Genomic DNA, 12,220 nt, shown 5'->3' with positions numbered 1-12,220 from the left:
ATTTCAATTTATTCTGGGGCCGGAATAACATTTTACAGAGCCCTGCAACATCAAAAACTCAGCCCACCTTTAATTACACATTGTACGCCACAGCCTACATATACATGACAGCGCCAAGTGATAGGGGAAGGACGGATAATGGGTTGCTACATCAAGCTGTGAAGTCTTCTAAGAAAGTTGGTCTTGAGTTGGGTCAACTTGATTGGATGAGAGAATGTGTGGTAGAAAATGTGGTGCCCAGACTGTGAAACCTCTTGAAAGTCCAGGTTATGGAGCTGGAAGACAACATTGTCAGCAATGGGAAGCAGTGGAAAGTGTCTTGGGTAGAGGAGTGATGTGATGAAATTTGGCGTAGGCTGAACCATATGAATTTGCCTATTTTTGTAAGTCAAAAGCATTCAGTATTGGTACTTTCGTAAGGTAGAACTACTACAAAAGATAAAACGAAGAGAAAAGAACCAGAGTTGTCTTTTCTCACTAACTTCTTGTTCTACCAACTAATTTGCCAAATTATTCCCTTTACCAGTGTCTACTTTCTTAAACAAAGAGATTTAAAAAAAAAAAATAAGAAAACGATGAGAAGACAGAACAAAAGGAGAAGGGGACAAAAAGGCAAGAAATCAGAAAGAATCATGGAGCATCTTAAAAATTCATTAACAAAGAAAAAGTAACTATATCTTCTTGAAGAGTGTTCAAGTAAACCTGTACTAACACTTCAGCTAGGTCACAAGGAATAGAGCAATTCTGAAAAATTTACACATGGACCTATTTTGAGTTTAACAAAATAGAACTTGACTTACATATTTTCCCTTTCTTCCCCAATTAGCCAATATTTACATTTTCTAAAAGAAAATTAATTCCTGATTCCAGGCACTGAACAAATTCTGGCAACTTGTGTCTTTATCCATTACTTGAATTTACAATTTAGAGATAGGAGAGGATATCCATTTACTTGCATTGTGTTTGAGGGAAGAATTGGATTTTCTTCAGATGATACAACTGAAATGTCAAACATTTGGCTTCACAAAATATAAGAACAATGTCCTGCTGCTCTATAGTCTTCACAGCTGGGATCATTTAACTCTCAGCCTACACTCTGGGACCTCTCTACCTACCCAGAAGGGGTTATAAGGAGCCCGCTAAGGATTGGAGTCAGCAAAATATTATTCTTGGTGTTGATCATGTATCATGCCATGTAGAGCCTCCTACAATGATTAAAACCTCATGTTGACCCCCTTACCCCCTTCATTTGGCCCACATCTTTCTGCTTCCTTCTCTGCAACAATTCTTCTCCCAGATGAACACTTTCTCTAGGTCCTTTATGAAAAAGAGTATGATTTCCTTGTCACCTCCTTACCCTTCTTTTTCTGACATAACTACAAGGAAACAGAGGAACAATATAATAGACAATAGTAAATTACAAAGACAATACTGGCCATGAGAACTACAGTCTTTATTCAAGTAAAACTAAGTCTAGACATGTTCTTGCCTGCTTTCTATATTATTTTTCACCGGCACAATATTTTCCTATTTCCATAAAACTTGGGATCCAACAAAACTTCTTTCTCTTTCCTTCCTAGGAAACTACTGTGTTTCCTTTGTTCTGGGGCAAGAAGCTTCAATCTTGGTCTCTGTAATTCTCTGAGACCGAAAATAAATTGATGAGGGCCTAACTTTGTTAAAATATATTTAAAAGAAGATTCATTTACATGTGCCAAGACCTCTGCCAATGGCCTGTATTTTAATCTTTGAACTTCCATCGATTGTCTGCACCAGTCTTTGCTTAGAGAGATACACTTCATCTTAGATTCACTGTCCAAGTGTCAAAACTCAAGTTTCTAGAAAGTCCAGAAGGGTAATACAAATGAATGATAGGGAGCCAGGTATAAGAAAAATAAAGAACAATAGGGACTGTGATGGTCTAGAAAGCTCATGCCCCATCTTAAGGAGGCCACAGCAAATAAGCATAGTCAATGATTGCTTCATAAAAACTGGGCCAGTGTTTCTAGACCTTTTAATGTTTTTTCATATATTTTTAATTTGAGAAACTAAATTTATTTTAAATATTTTATCAAACAAATGACAAATCTTTATAAATATAGCTTAAGTTTTTAAGTTCATTCATTCTAATGATAAGTAGAGTTATGCATGTGATTAAATAGGTCATCCATACCAAACGCTGGCAAATATTTCTATAAAGAGCTAAATAGTAAACATTTTCTGTTTTGCGGGTAAAATGGCCACTAAGCTCTGCTACTGTAGTGAGAAAGCAGCTGTATGTGCACAAACAACTCATGGTTATGTTCTGATTAAATTCTTTTTACCAAAAATGGGTAGGGAGACAGATTTGGCCTATGGTCACAGTTTGCTGAACCCAATCTAAACATACCTTTGAAAGGCTACCCACTGAGAGTTTTACTGAGTAAATATCTAATAAGTCCATCTATTCCATATATGTCAACTTAAGTGATGCTTGCTTCTCTGGGCTCTGCATCAGCTTAGACCCCCTGCTTGGTGTTTCCATTGCATCTGTGCCTGTCCTCCCATCATATCCATCAAAACATTCCATTGTTTTGTAACTGTTAATTGGTTCTGGTTTTAGTAGACTATAATCTTAGGTAGAAGAGTAACTTTGTCATGTTATTTGGTATCCGCTGTGCATGGCATACAGTAATCATACAATAAATATTTTCCGTGTATTTTCTGGTCCTCTTCCCTAACTAATTTAAATTGGAAATGTTTTACTATTTTATTTTCAGAAGAAGAAGGCAGGAAGCTGTAAGATGTCAAATGTTAATGCTTTCATCTAAACTGGAATGTATCTTTATCAAAATTATTCCTATGAAATGGCACATTTAATTGTTGTAGTCTTTGCATTAAGAAATTATGGAACTGACTGTAGTGATTTTTCTGACATAACATAAGGGTTAAGAGTCAGATTGCTGGATCCACACTCCTTGGGTTTCAAATCCTATCCCCACCACTTACTATGTATTATTATTCAGGTTGTTTAGCTTTTCTCTTAACTCAAGTTTTCCTGTCTATAAACAGTGGCTAATATTCATGCTTTTCTTGTAGAAAGTTAATGGATATAAAGTCCTTGGAGAAATACCCAGACATCCTAAGCACTCAAAAAATCTGAGACAATCTTTTTACTGTCCATGCTTGAAATCACCCTTCATTCTCCTCCAGGATGCTGCTGAATCCACCCAGTGGAGCCTTGTCCTGGCCACCCCACAGCAACTGCCCTTGTCACACTTAACACTGATCTCCATGCTACCACATCTAATGGTCATTGCCACATCTATTAGCACTCTGAGACTGGTGATCCCTCTTTCCTTCTGGAAAAATATTCTTCATTTTGCCACAGGATACCCGTTTCTTTTTCTTCTTATGCCCAGTTCGCTAGCCACTTCTTCTCAACCTCATTCCTGCTGCATGCCTAGCTTCTCATCCTCTTGATCTTAGAATGCCTCCAAACTCAGGGCTTAAATCTCTCCATCTCCACTCATTCCAAGGTGATACCATTCACATTCAGGGCTTTACATTTCATCTAGTTGCTGACTCCCAAATTTATCCTCTAGCACTGAACTTTTGGGTGAACCGCAAACTCTCACACCCAGCATCTACTCGAACCCTGGACTTGGCTATCTAATTAGAATCCCAAGTTCATTATGTCTGAAAGCAAACCCTTTTTTTTCCCAGTTCTATTAAGAAATAATTGACACATATCACTTTATAAGTTTAAGGTGTACAGCAAGATTGTTTGATTTCCATATAGTGTGCAATGATTAGCACACACACAGACATACATCTGCTTCTTCAGTAGTCCTTTCTATCTTAATGAATGACAACTTGATTTTTACCAATTGTTCAGGCCAAAATAAGTGAAAGCAATCTTAATCTTCCTTCTTATTACCCACAGCCCACACATCTGCAAATCCTGTCAACTCTACATTTAAAATACTTCTAGGATTCAAAGCTGCTCACCGTATTGACTATTTCCACGCAATCCAAGCCCTGTCATCTCTTACGTTGTATATTCTGGTAGCTTCAGGACTAATATCCTGGTCTTCAACTTTGTCCTTCTTATGGCCATACTCCACATAGCAGCCAGTATAATCCTTTAAAATGGAAATCAGACCACGCCACCCATCAGCCATAAACTCTCGATGGCTCTGCATTTCACACAACAAAGTTCAAAATCCTCAGCATGGCCTAAAAGGTTTTCCATGATCAGCCTCTTCTAACCTCCCCTCCCTTTATATTCTCCTTATCACTTATCGAGCTCTAACCCCCCTTCTTATTCTTGGATAACACCAAGAACACTCTTGACTTAAGGCCTTTGCAGCTGGAACGTTCTTTACATAGAACTCTCTTTTCCCATCTATCCTCAGCTCCTCTCACAAGTCTGCACAAGTAACACCTTTATCAGGATGACTTTTGTGTCTACCCTACAAAAAAGAGTGCCCCCAGGCGTACCCTAGCCTCCTTGTTCTGCTTTAATTTTCTACAGAATACTTTTCACTATTTGACCTATGATGCGTATAATATACCGTCCATTCTCCACACATACATTAGAACGTAAGCAGTATGAGAACAAGAACTTCTTTGCTCCTTTGACTGTTCTATCTACCACATTTTCAGTAATGTACTGTACATGCTCAATAAAAGTTTTTGAATGAATTTGTCATATTTAGACAGATTTTATGTGTATTTGCCAATTTGTGACAAGTTTATCTCTGTGATATTCTGCGGTTCTAAGTAATATTGCCTTCCCAGAAATATCAGCCCCCTCCTCAAGTAGATTCTAAGTGGATTCCAGAGGCACATCTGGGGACACATTAAGACCCAAGCCAGTGGCATTCCGTTAGTATGTGATTCATGAGATTGCTCTTGTTAAAGATGTAAGGACAAAGTTACAAAGTGACATAGGCCAAAGGTCCTGGATTACAGCTGAGAAATAGGAGCCAAGGATCAAGACTGGGTAAAAGCAAGACAAAGTTATAAGAAAAAAAGAATCCAAATACAAACACTGAGTCTATTTAACTCTGGCAACACAGACTGGGTCCTTCTCCTGTGAAGCTGGTCTTAATGCCTGGGCTATGTTCTATTACACGAATCAAAGCTACCACCAAATATCTTCCCAGTGGAAATTCCGCTTTACAAACTTTTATAATGTTAGTGCTTAGTAAAGTATTCTATACATAGTAAGCACCTAATGGGCATGCAATAAAGCCAGTGATAATAATAATTTTTAAAAAAAACGTAGGAGATTTACCATACCATCTTATTAAAAATGCATGTGAGATTCTCAGCAGGTAAATACTCTCAGAAATGTGTTCCTTTAGCAGATAAAGCACTTTCCTTGCATTTTGTTTGTATCCATGTTGAAGTGCAGATTACTGATTGCCAGCTAAGCAAACTGGGGAAACAATCTTTGTGTCACCTTTATTGGAAAAAGCTGTGAAAAGCATCAGGAACTAGATGTCAAAGAGAAAAGAGGATTCATCTTTCGGATATTTGCAGTGGTTGATGACAACCTTTCAACACTATGCTTATTTAGTATTTTCATACCCGTCATTTCATTTCTTTCAAGGAACACTCAGTAAGGCCTTTAACTTAATAGGTGTCTTCCTGGCTTCATGCACATATTAAAGAAAATCCCCAAATCTCTCTATTGTGTCAATAGCCCAAAGAAGCTTACTGGCAGCTGGACATATTATATCTTACATATGGGCTATTTGTCCTTACCACATTTAAGAAATTGTTCAAATTACTCTTCTCCCTCATCAAAATTAAATTCTCAAGGAATTGATAATCTGACAATTACCATTTTAATGGGTTTTGTTTTACATATATCACATACATCACAAAACCTAACAAAAGTAAATTTGGCTTTATCCAAAGGACCATGACTGACTTGGGTGGGGTTTTTATGTTAAATAATAGATTATTTGATATTTATATGGCATTGGCATAATAATTGATGTTTAGTTTTCTACAATCCAAAAACTGCATCTCCCTCAGGAAAAAAATATCCATTGAATTAAGGTCACTTTAGGGGGAGGGACAATCTTTGTTTATTCCTCTAGTCCCGGCATGATTATCAATAATGTCTCTTTCATTCTGAAAAGTGATTGGATAGTTAATTACATGGTCATCCTAACCATGCAACTGTTTTATGCTGCTGGTATTTCTCCAAACACTTTTTTAACTCATCTGTTCAAATCGCTTTCAAGGTCAATCACCCACGCTGGAATAATAGAACAATATTTTATAATCAAATCACATCTTTTGGCCAGAATAGTCTTAAAAAACTTGATCACTCATTTTATAAAAATTAAATAAAAATGGGGCTCCTGGGTGGCTCAGTTGGTTAAGCGTCTCTCTTCGGCTCAGGTCCTGATCCCAGGGTCCTGGGATCAAGCCCCGCATCCCGGCTCCCTGCTCGGCGGGAAGCCTGCTTCTCTCTTTTCTCCGTCTGCTCCTGCTTGTGCTCCCTCTCTCGTTGTGTCTCCCTCTGTAAAATAAATAAAATCTTTAAAAAAAGAATTAAATAAAAATGTTTTTCAGTTATTTCTAATAATCAAGCACTCTTTCAGGAAAAAAAATTGTCACTGAGAATTTCAAAAAGTGTTAGCAACTAAAGACAAAAACAGCTCCCCTCCTGTAAGAAGAGCAACACAAATAATAGACGCAGCAATGGAATAATAACTACTATTTATTGACCATCTGCTATCTTCCAGCCCTTGAGCTAAGCACTTTATATAAGCAAGTGCACATAATCTTCATGTCAACCGTGAGGAGCAGATACTATTGTCCCTATCTTATAGATGAGAAACTGGGGCTCGGGCTTAGTAATTTTAGGTGACTTGACCAGGCCTCGTGGATAGCAAATTGCAGAGCAGACCCTCCAGATCTGTTTAAGTTGATGGCTCTCAACACTGAGAGATACTGCCTCTCTAATCTCTCATTCTAGGAAGGAGATCACCCAATGCATGTATAAGGATGGTATGTCCCGGGGACAGCGGGGCTCCCTTTCCAGGCATGCACAAGAAAGGTGGTATGAAGCCACCTTCTAAAGGATCTCATAAGCCAAGTTTAAGAAATGTTTAGTTAGCGCACATAAAATGAAGACTTTCAGAGTTTTTCAGTCAGCATAGTGACAAGATTAAATTTGTTTCAGAAACACAAGTTTGAGGGAAAGAAAGAGGTAAAATTAGAAAGGAGAGAGACTAGGCATAGGAAGCCCAGTTTGGAGGCTAGTTCTAGAAAAGAGATAACAAGATCCTGACATGATGTTTGACAGTTGAGAATGAGTTGGAGGGAGTTTGTGTGAGAGATATTTAGGAGATAGAGAAGGCTTCCTGAGTGACCGGCTGCGGTAAGGAAGGATAAATAAGAAGAGGAGGAGGACTGACTCTGGCTTGGGTCCTTGAGCAAAAGGGGATGCTATACATTAAGCTAATGTAGGTAAGTTGCAGGTCAAGGTCTTAGCTGGGGGGGACAGGCGGAAACAAAGAGTTGAAATAAGGAAATAAAGAATTGAGTTTAAGAATTGTTAAGTTTATAGTTCCTACTGTTCATTTCATAATGACAAGGGATAGATAGAAGAAGGGGAAGGCCAGAATTATTGTGATAGAAAAGATCATGAGTTAAAATATTTTGAAAACTTGAGTACAGCAAGTTATTAAGTTTAAAAAAAATGTGAATTCTAGACTAAGGAATATCATACCAACTTTTACCTGTCCAGATTCCTATCTTGTATCAGAAAATTCATAATGATTCTTTACCATTCCTCTTACAAGTAGGAAAACACACTAACTCTTTTCTATTTTGTCTGGATAAGGTATAGAGGATATTATTCAAATCTAGATAGTTAGTGCATTGATTCCTTTAAGCCAGAAAGTGTGTTTTTATGTTCAATGCAAGTACTACTATGATTTCTGTTCTATTAGTTTTTAAAGCCACTTTAAAATTGCAAAAAAATAAAAATAATAACCTTATGGCTCTTCCACTACTATCTTTTGTCCCCTACATTTATGCATCATGGTATAGCTTGCCCACAGCAATAAGATTTTGTGTAGGAATAAACCTAAAACAACCACGGGTGGTCAGTTCTTTATAATTGCTTGGTAATCTTTTCAAAGGAGAAAGGGGAGAAACAAAGTAAAGGCTTCTCATTCATTAACATTTGACGGCTTTAATATCAAGTATTATACTCTTTTTCACTCCAGTGATTAAGTTCTGTACATATTCAATCACTAACAATAAGCAATAGTATATGCTGGGAAATTGTAATTCTAATGTATGCTTTAGTGTTTTGTTCTAATAAGTGTATGACTCAGCTAATCTCTCCTTAAGCTTATTTTTGCTTAAAATGGTGACTTTTCAAAATACCATGTGAAACTCAATGGTTGTATCTTGTAAGAAATTAATCGTAGATACAAAGGATAGAGGCCACTTCGTGTAAATAGTGTCAGATATCTGTTAGCTTGTTCATTTTCACAAATACATAAAAAAATCTGGGGCTGTTCTTACAGGTAATCTAGAAGAGAATATTTAATAAGAGCTTTATTTTATGTACTATGGAAGTATATACAGACAAAGATGAGAATGGTACAAGAAGGGCGCTGTTTGTTAAGCTCGCAGCATTTTGGTGCACCTTGGTTGCTTTTTGGTGATCAATCCTTATCATATCCAGAAATAAATTCTTATGTATAAACAGAATCGATCTGATGACAACAGTTTCTCTGAGGTTATTTTCTATCTGGAGCAAATGAGCTATTTCTTTTAAATCTATGGCCCTATCACCACATTTATACAATGTGCTATGATAAAAAAATAAAACTTTTTAAGAATTCTGTCACTGCAAGTACATCTGATTCATATCCTTGATAGTCAATTTTCTTAACTATTAAAGTAAATTTTAAAATAGGAAACTTTTAGAAATCACAAAAGTAAGTCAGACGTGAACCAATCAAATGGAAATTGAGCTTTGCATACACATTGTTTTCCATTGTTAATATTGGATCTGAAATCAAATATAATTACCTTTCTCCAAAATGGCTTTCTCTCACATTTGGAATTTAGTTGATGGGGGAAAAAAAAAAGATTTCTATTCAGTCATGAAAGACCTTGAAGAAAGTGATGAGAAACCTCTGCAAAAGTCAAAAGTCTAGACTGACAGCATTTGAAGAACCCAGGCACAGCATACGCCTGAGGAATGTCTGAAATTTTACTCTGATTGAGTGGAGACAGAGCACTCAGATGGCCAGCTTTGTGAATAATTAATAAATTAGTGTAGGAATAATTAAATCCCTTCTTAACCTGAGGTGAGTGGGAAGAAAAATCTCTTCTAGCATTCTCTATTCTCTTCCATGAGGGTCACAATATTATTAGCATTTTAATATACTGAAACTAACATAGATAATTTGCTCTATTTGTTCCAAAGACTAATCTGTTTTAGTGAGGTTTACTTTTAAACTATATTTTTTAGTTTGATACTAATTCAATATATATTCAGTATTCATAAAGCATGTCAGTAACTTTGACCACTAAGATGAAAATATATCTCAAATACAAATGATTTCATTCACTTGGAAACCATGTCTCCTCTACTCTGTGTGAGGCATGGTAGAAACAGAGAAATATAAACTCCTTCCCTTTATGGTTTAATGGTCAGGAAGGGAAGATTGATGTGCAAATCGACAATCATAAACACAATCATAGAGATATAGAAAATTCTTGATTATCTTGTTGAAGAGAAAAAATAACTGCCCAGAGAATTGAGAAAATTTTAGAGAAGAGTTGAGATTTGTAACATGTTTTGAAGGTTGAATAGAAGTTTTCAGATGAAGCTAGGGAAAGGCATCCCAAACTGACTAAATAATGTGCAAGCACAGAAGATGTAAAGAAAGATGGCCCATTTATTACTTAGGGTAAATTCTAAATGCTATTGCAGAAAGACTCAAATGTATATAAATAGACACAAAAGTTACCCCTCATTCACATAAAACGGATGTTCCTGCTTGACATGTGGCTTTTCTCCATGCAGTGATTCAGAAACCCAGGCTCCTTTCCGATGGTCTCTGCTCTTTCCTAAGGCATGATTGCTTTCTGCCTCCCCGCAAAGATAGGATGAGAGATCTTGGAGGGTTCTATCTGCCAGCCCAGAAATGGCACACTACATATCTATTCATATTCAATTTGCTACGACTTGGTTAGCCATATGGCCCCAATTAACTCTAAGGGAAGCTGGGAACCATACTCTAGTTTTGCGTTCTGGAATTCAAGTCATTTTTTTTTTTAAGATTTATTTATTTATTTGAGAGAGAAAGAGAGCATGAGCTGGAGGGGCAGAGGGAGAGGGAAAGAAGTCTGCTTGGCAGGGAAGGCTAATTTTTCTGGAGGAAAACAAAAACCTCAGTGGCTTGTCACTGTAAAATGTAATGTAATTGACTTATTTCGTTCAGCATAATACCCTCCAGTTCCATCTCAGGAAACAAACTGAGAGTTGCTGGAGTGGTGGGGGGTGGGAGGGATGGGGTGGCTGGGTGATAGACATTGAGGAGGGTATGCGCTATGGTGAACGCTGCGAATTGTGTAAGACTGACAAATCACATACTTGTACCTCTGAAACAAATAATACATTATACGTTAAAAAAAAAAAAACAGAGGATATAGTAGGAAGGGAAAAATGAAGGGGGGGAATTGGAGGGGGAGACAAACCATGAGAGACTATGGACTCTGAGAAACAAACTGAGGGTTCTAGAGGGGAGGGGGGTGGGGGGATGGGTTAGCCTGGTGATGGGTATTAAAGAGGGCACATTCTGCATGGAGCACTGGGTGTTATACGCAAACAATGAATCATGGAACACTACATCAAAAACTAATGATGTAATGTATGGTGATTAACATAACATAATAAAATTAAAACAAAAATGTAATGTAAATGTTTGCTTCTTGCTGACATCACCATACAATGAGGGTTGTCAAGGACGCTGTGCTGCATGCTTTCATTCAAGGACTGCTTTCTTCCACATAGTAGTCAGACCATATCCCTGGCCCTTAAGGCTTCTGCCTGACCCTTAGCAGCAACCAGAAGGCAAAGGGAGAGAAAATCATGTGAGGGGCCGGGTCTGCAAGTGGTGGATACCCCTTCCACCCACGATCTTGTGACCAGAAATTAATCATCTAGTCCCACCTATGAAATGCCTGGGAAGTAATGTCTAGCTGTTTGCCAAATAAAATAAATATTTGTGAACAACTAGTGAGTCCTTGACCCACTTGTGTTCTGAAGATACCTTGTGATTTCCACACATAGAATGCCACTGTCACCTTCCCAAAAGAAGACAGCCAAAATCTCATCCAGTCACCATCTCGAGCTCAGAGTCTAGAATCTCCATGAGATGTGCAGTCCCTAAGTGCAAATGCTCTTCCTGGTGATGCTATATGTACTAAGAAGATACATTTGTTTCGATACCATATATATATATATACAGTGGAAGGAACTCAGGAACTCTTCATTTTCCATTGTTGTCCATGTGCCCTGACTCACCCTATTAGAAGGTTCTCTATTTTCCATCATTTTCCACTAGAAAAAAATGCCATCATTTGGGGTTGCCCAGCTTTCACAGCTTACACCTGAAAATAAGAAAGAAATCAAAGCAGAAAACTTACCATTGTGCCATGGAACTATGCTGTGCACAATCAGCAAATTCCCCTACATCTTCAGCTTCTTTAAATTTTCTCTTCACCGTCTTGTAGTAAACTTGGTGGCCTGAAATTTATTTAATAGTTTGAACATTCAAAGGCTTTTGTCATTGATGTTGTTTCATTGACAACACCAGTCCTTCAAAAACTTAGTGGGAGGCTTCTGATTTATTTGCATCTAGTTACTTTTATACACCAGTAACCACACTCAGAGTACTTTCCTAGACCTTGTTTTAGTTCTGTGCTTGCTTGCCCTTAAACCCTATCTCTCAGCTTAATGCAATACCCTGACACCAGGTGGAGCAATAGACCTGAATGGGAAGATACTTTTATTTATTTATTTTTTTAATCCTTAAAAATTTTTTTAATTATTGAAGTATAGTTGATATACAATGTTATATTAATTTCAGATGTATGTACAACATAGTGATTCAACAATGCATTACTCAGTACTCACCACCATAAGTGTAGTCACCATCTGTCACCGTACAATGTTATTACA

General features: G+C 37.3%; 1 protein-coding gene across 3 annotated transcripts in view; it reads right to left on the bottom strand.

Moving 5' to 3' along the window:
- Window positions 1-2,760: 2,760 nt before the first annotated feature.
- The window catches only part of UGT8 (UDP glycosyltransferase 8), a 129,360-nt gene continuing 119,900 nt past the window's right edge, over window positions 2,761-12,220 (bottom strand). For all 3 annotated transcript variants that reach the window (XR_012378010.1, XR_012378011.1, XM_073892175.1), the window contains one exon: window positions 2,761-6,523. Coding sequence is in view for 1 of the 3 variants with exons in the window: in XM_073892175.1 (XP_073748276.1) it covers window positions 6,522-6,523 (2 nt within the window). In the remaining 2 variants the exon portion in view is untranslated. The remainder of the gene's footprint in view (window positions 6,524-12,220) is intronic.

The sequence above is a fragment of the Callorhinus ursinus genome, unplaced genomic scaffold (assembly GCF_003265705.2).
Source record: "Callorhinus ursinus isolate GAN/ISIS: 27379988/994484 unplaced genomic scaffold, GSC_fseal_2.0 scaffold4, whole genome shotgun sequence".
Lineage (NCBI taxonomy): Eukaryota > Metazoa > Chordata > Mammalia > Carnivora > Otariidae > Callorhinus > Callorhinus ursinus.
The sequence above is the reverse complement of the archived record's forward strand: the minus strand, read 5'-3'. Positions and strand labels throughout refer to the sequence as shown.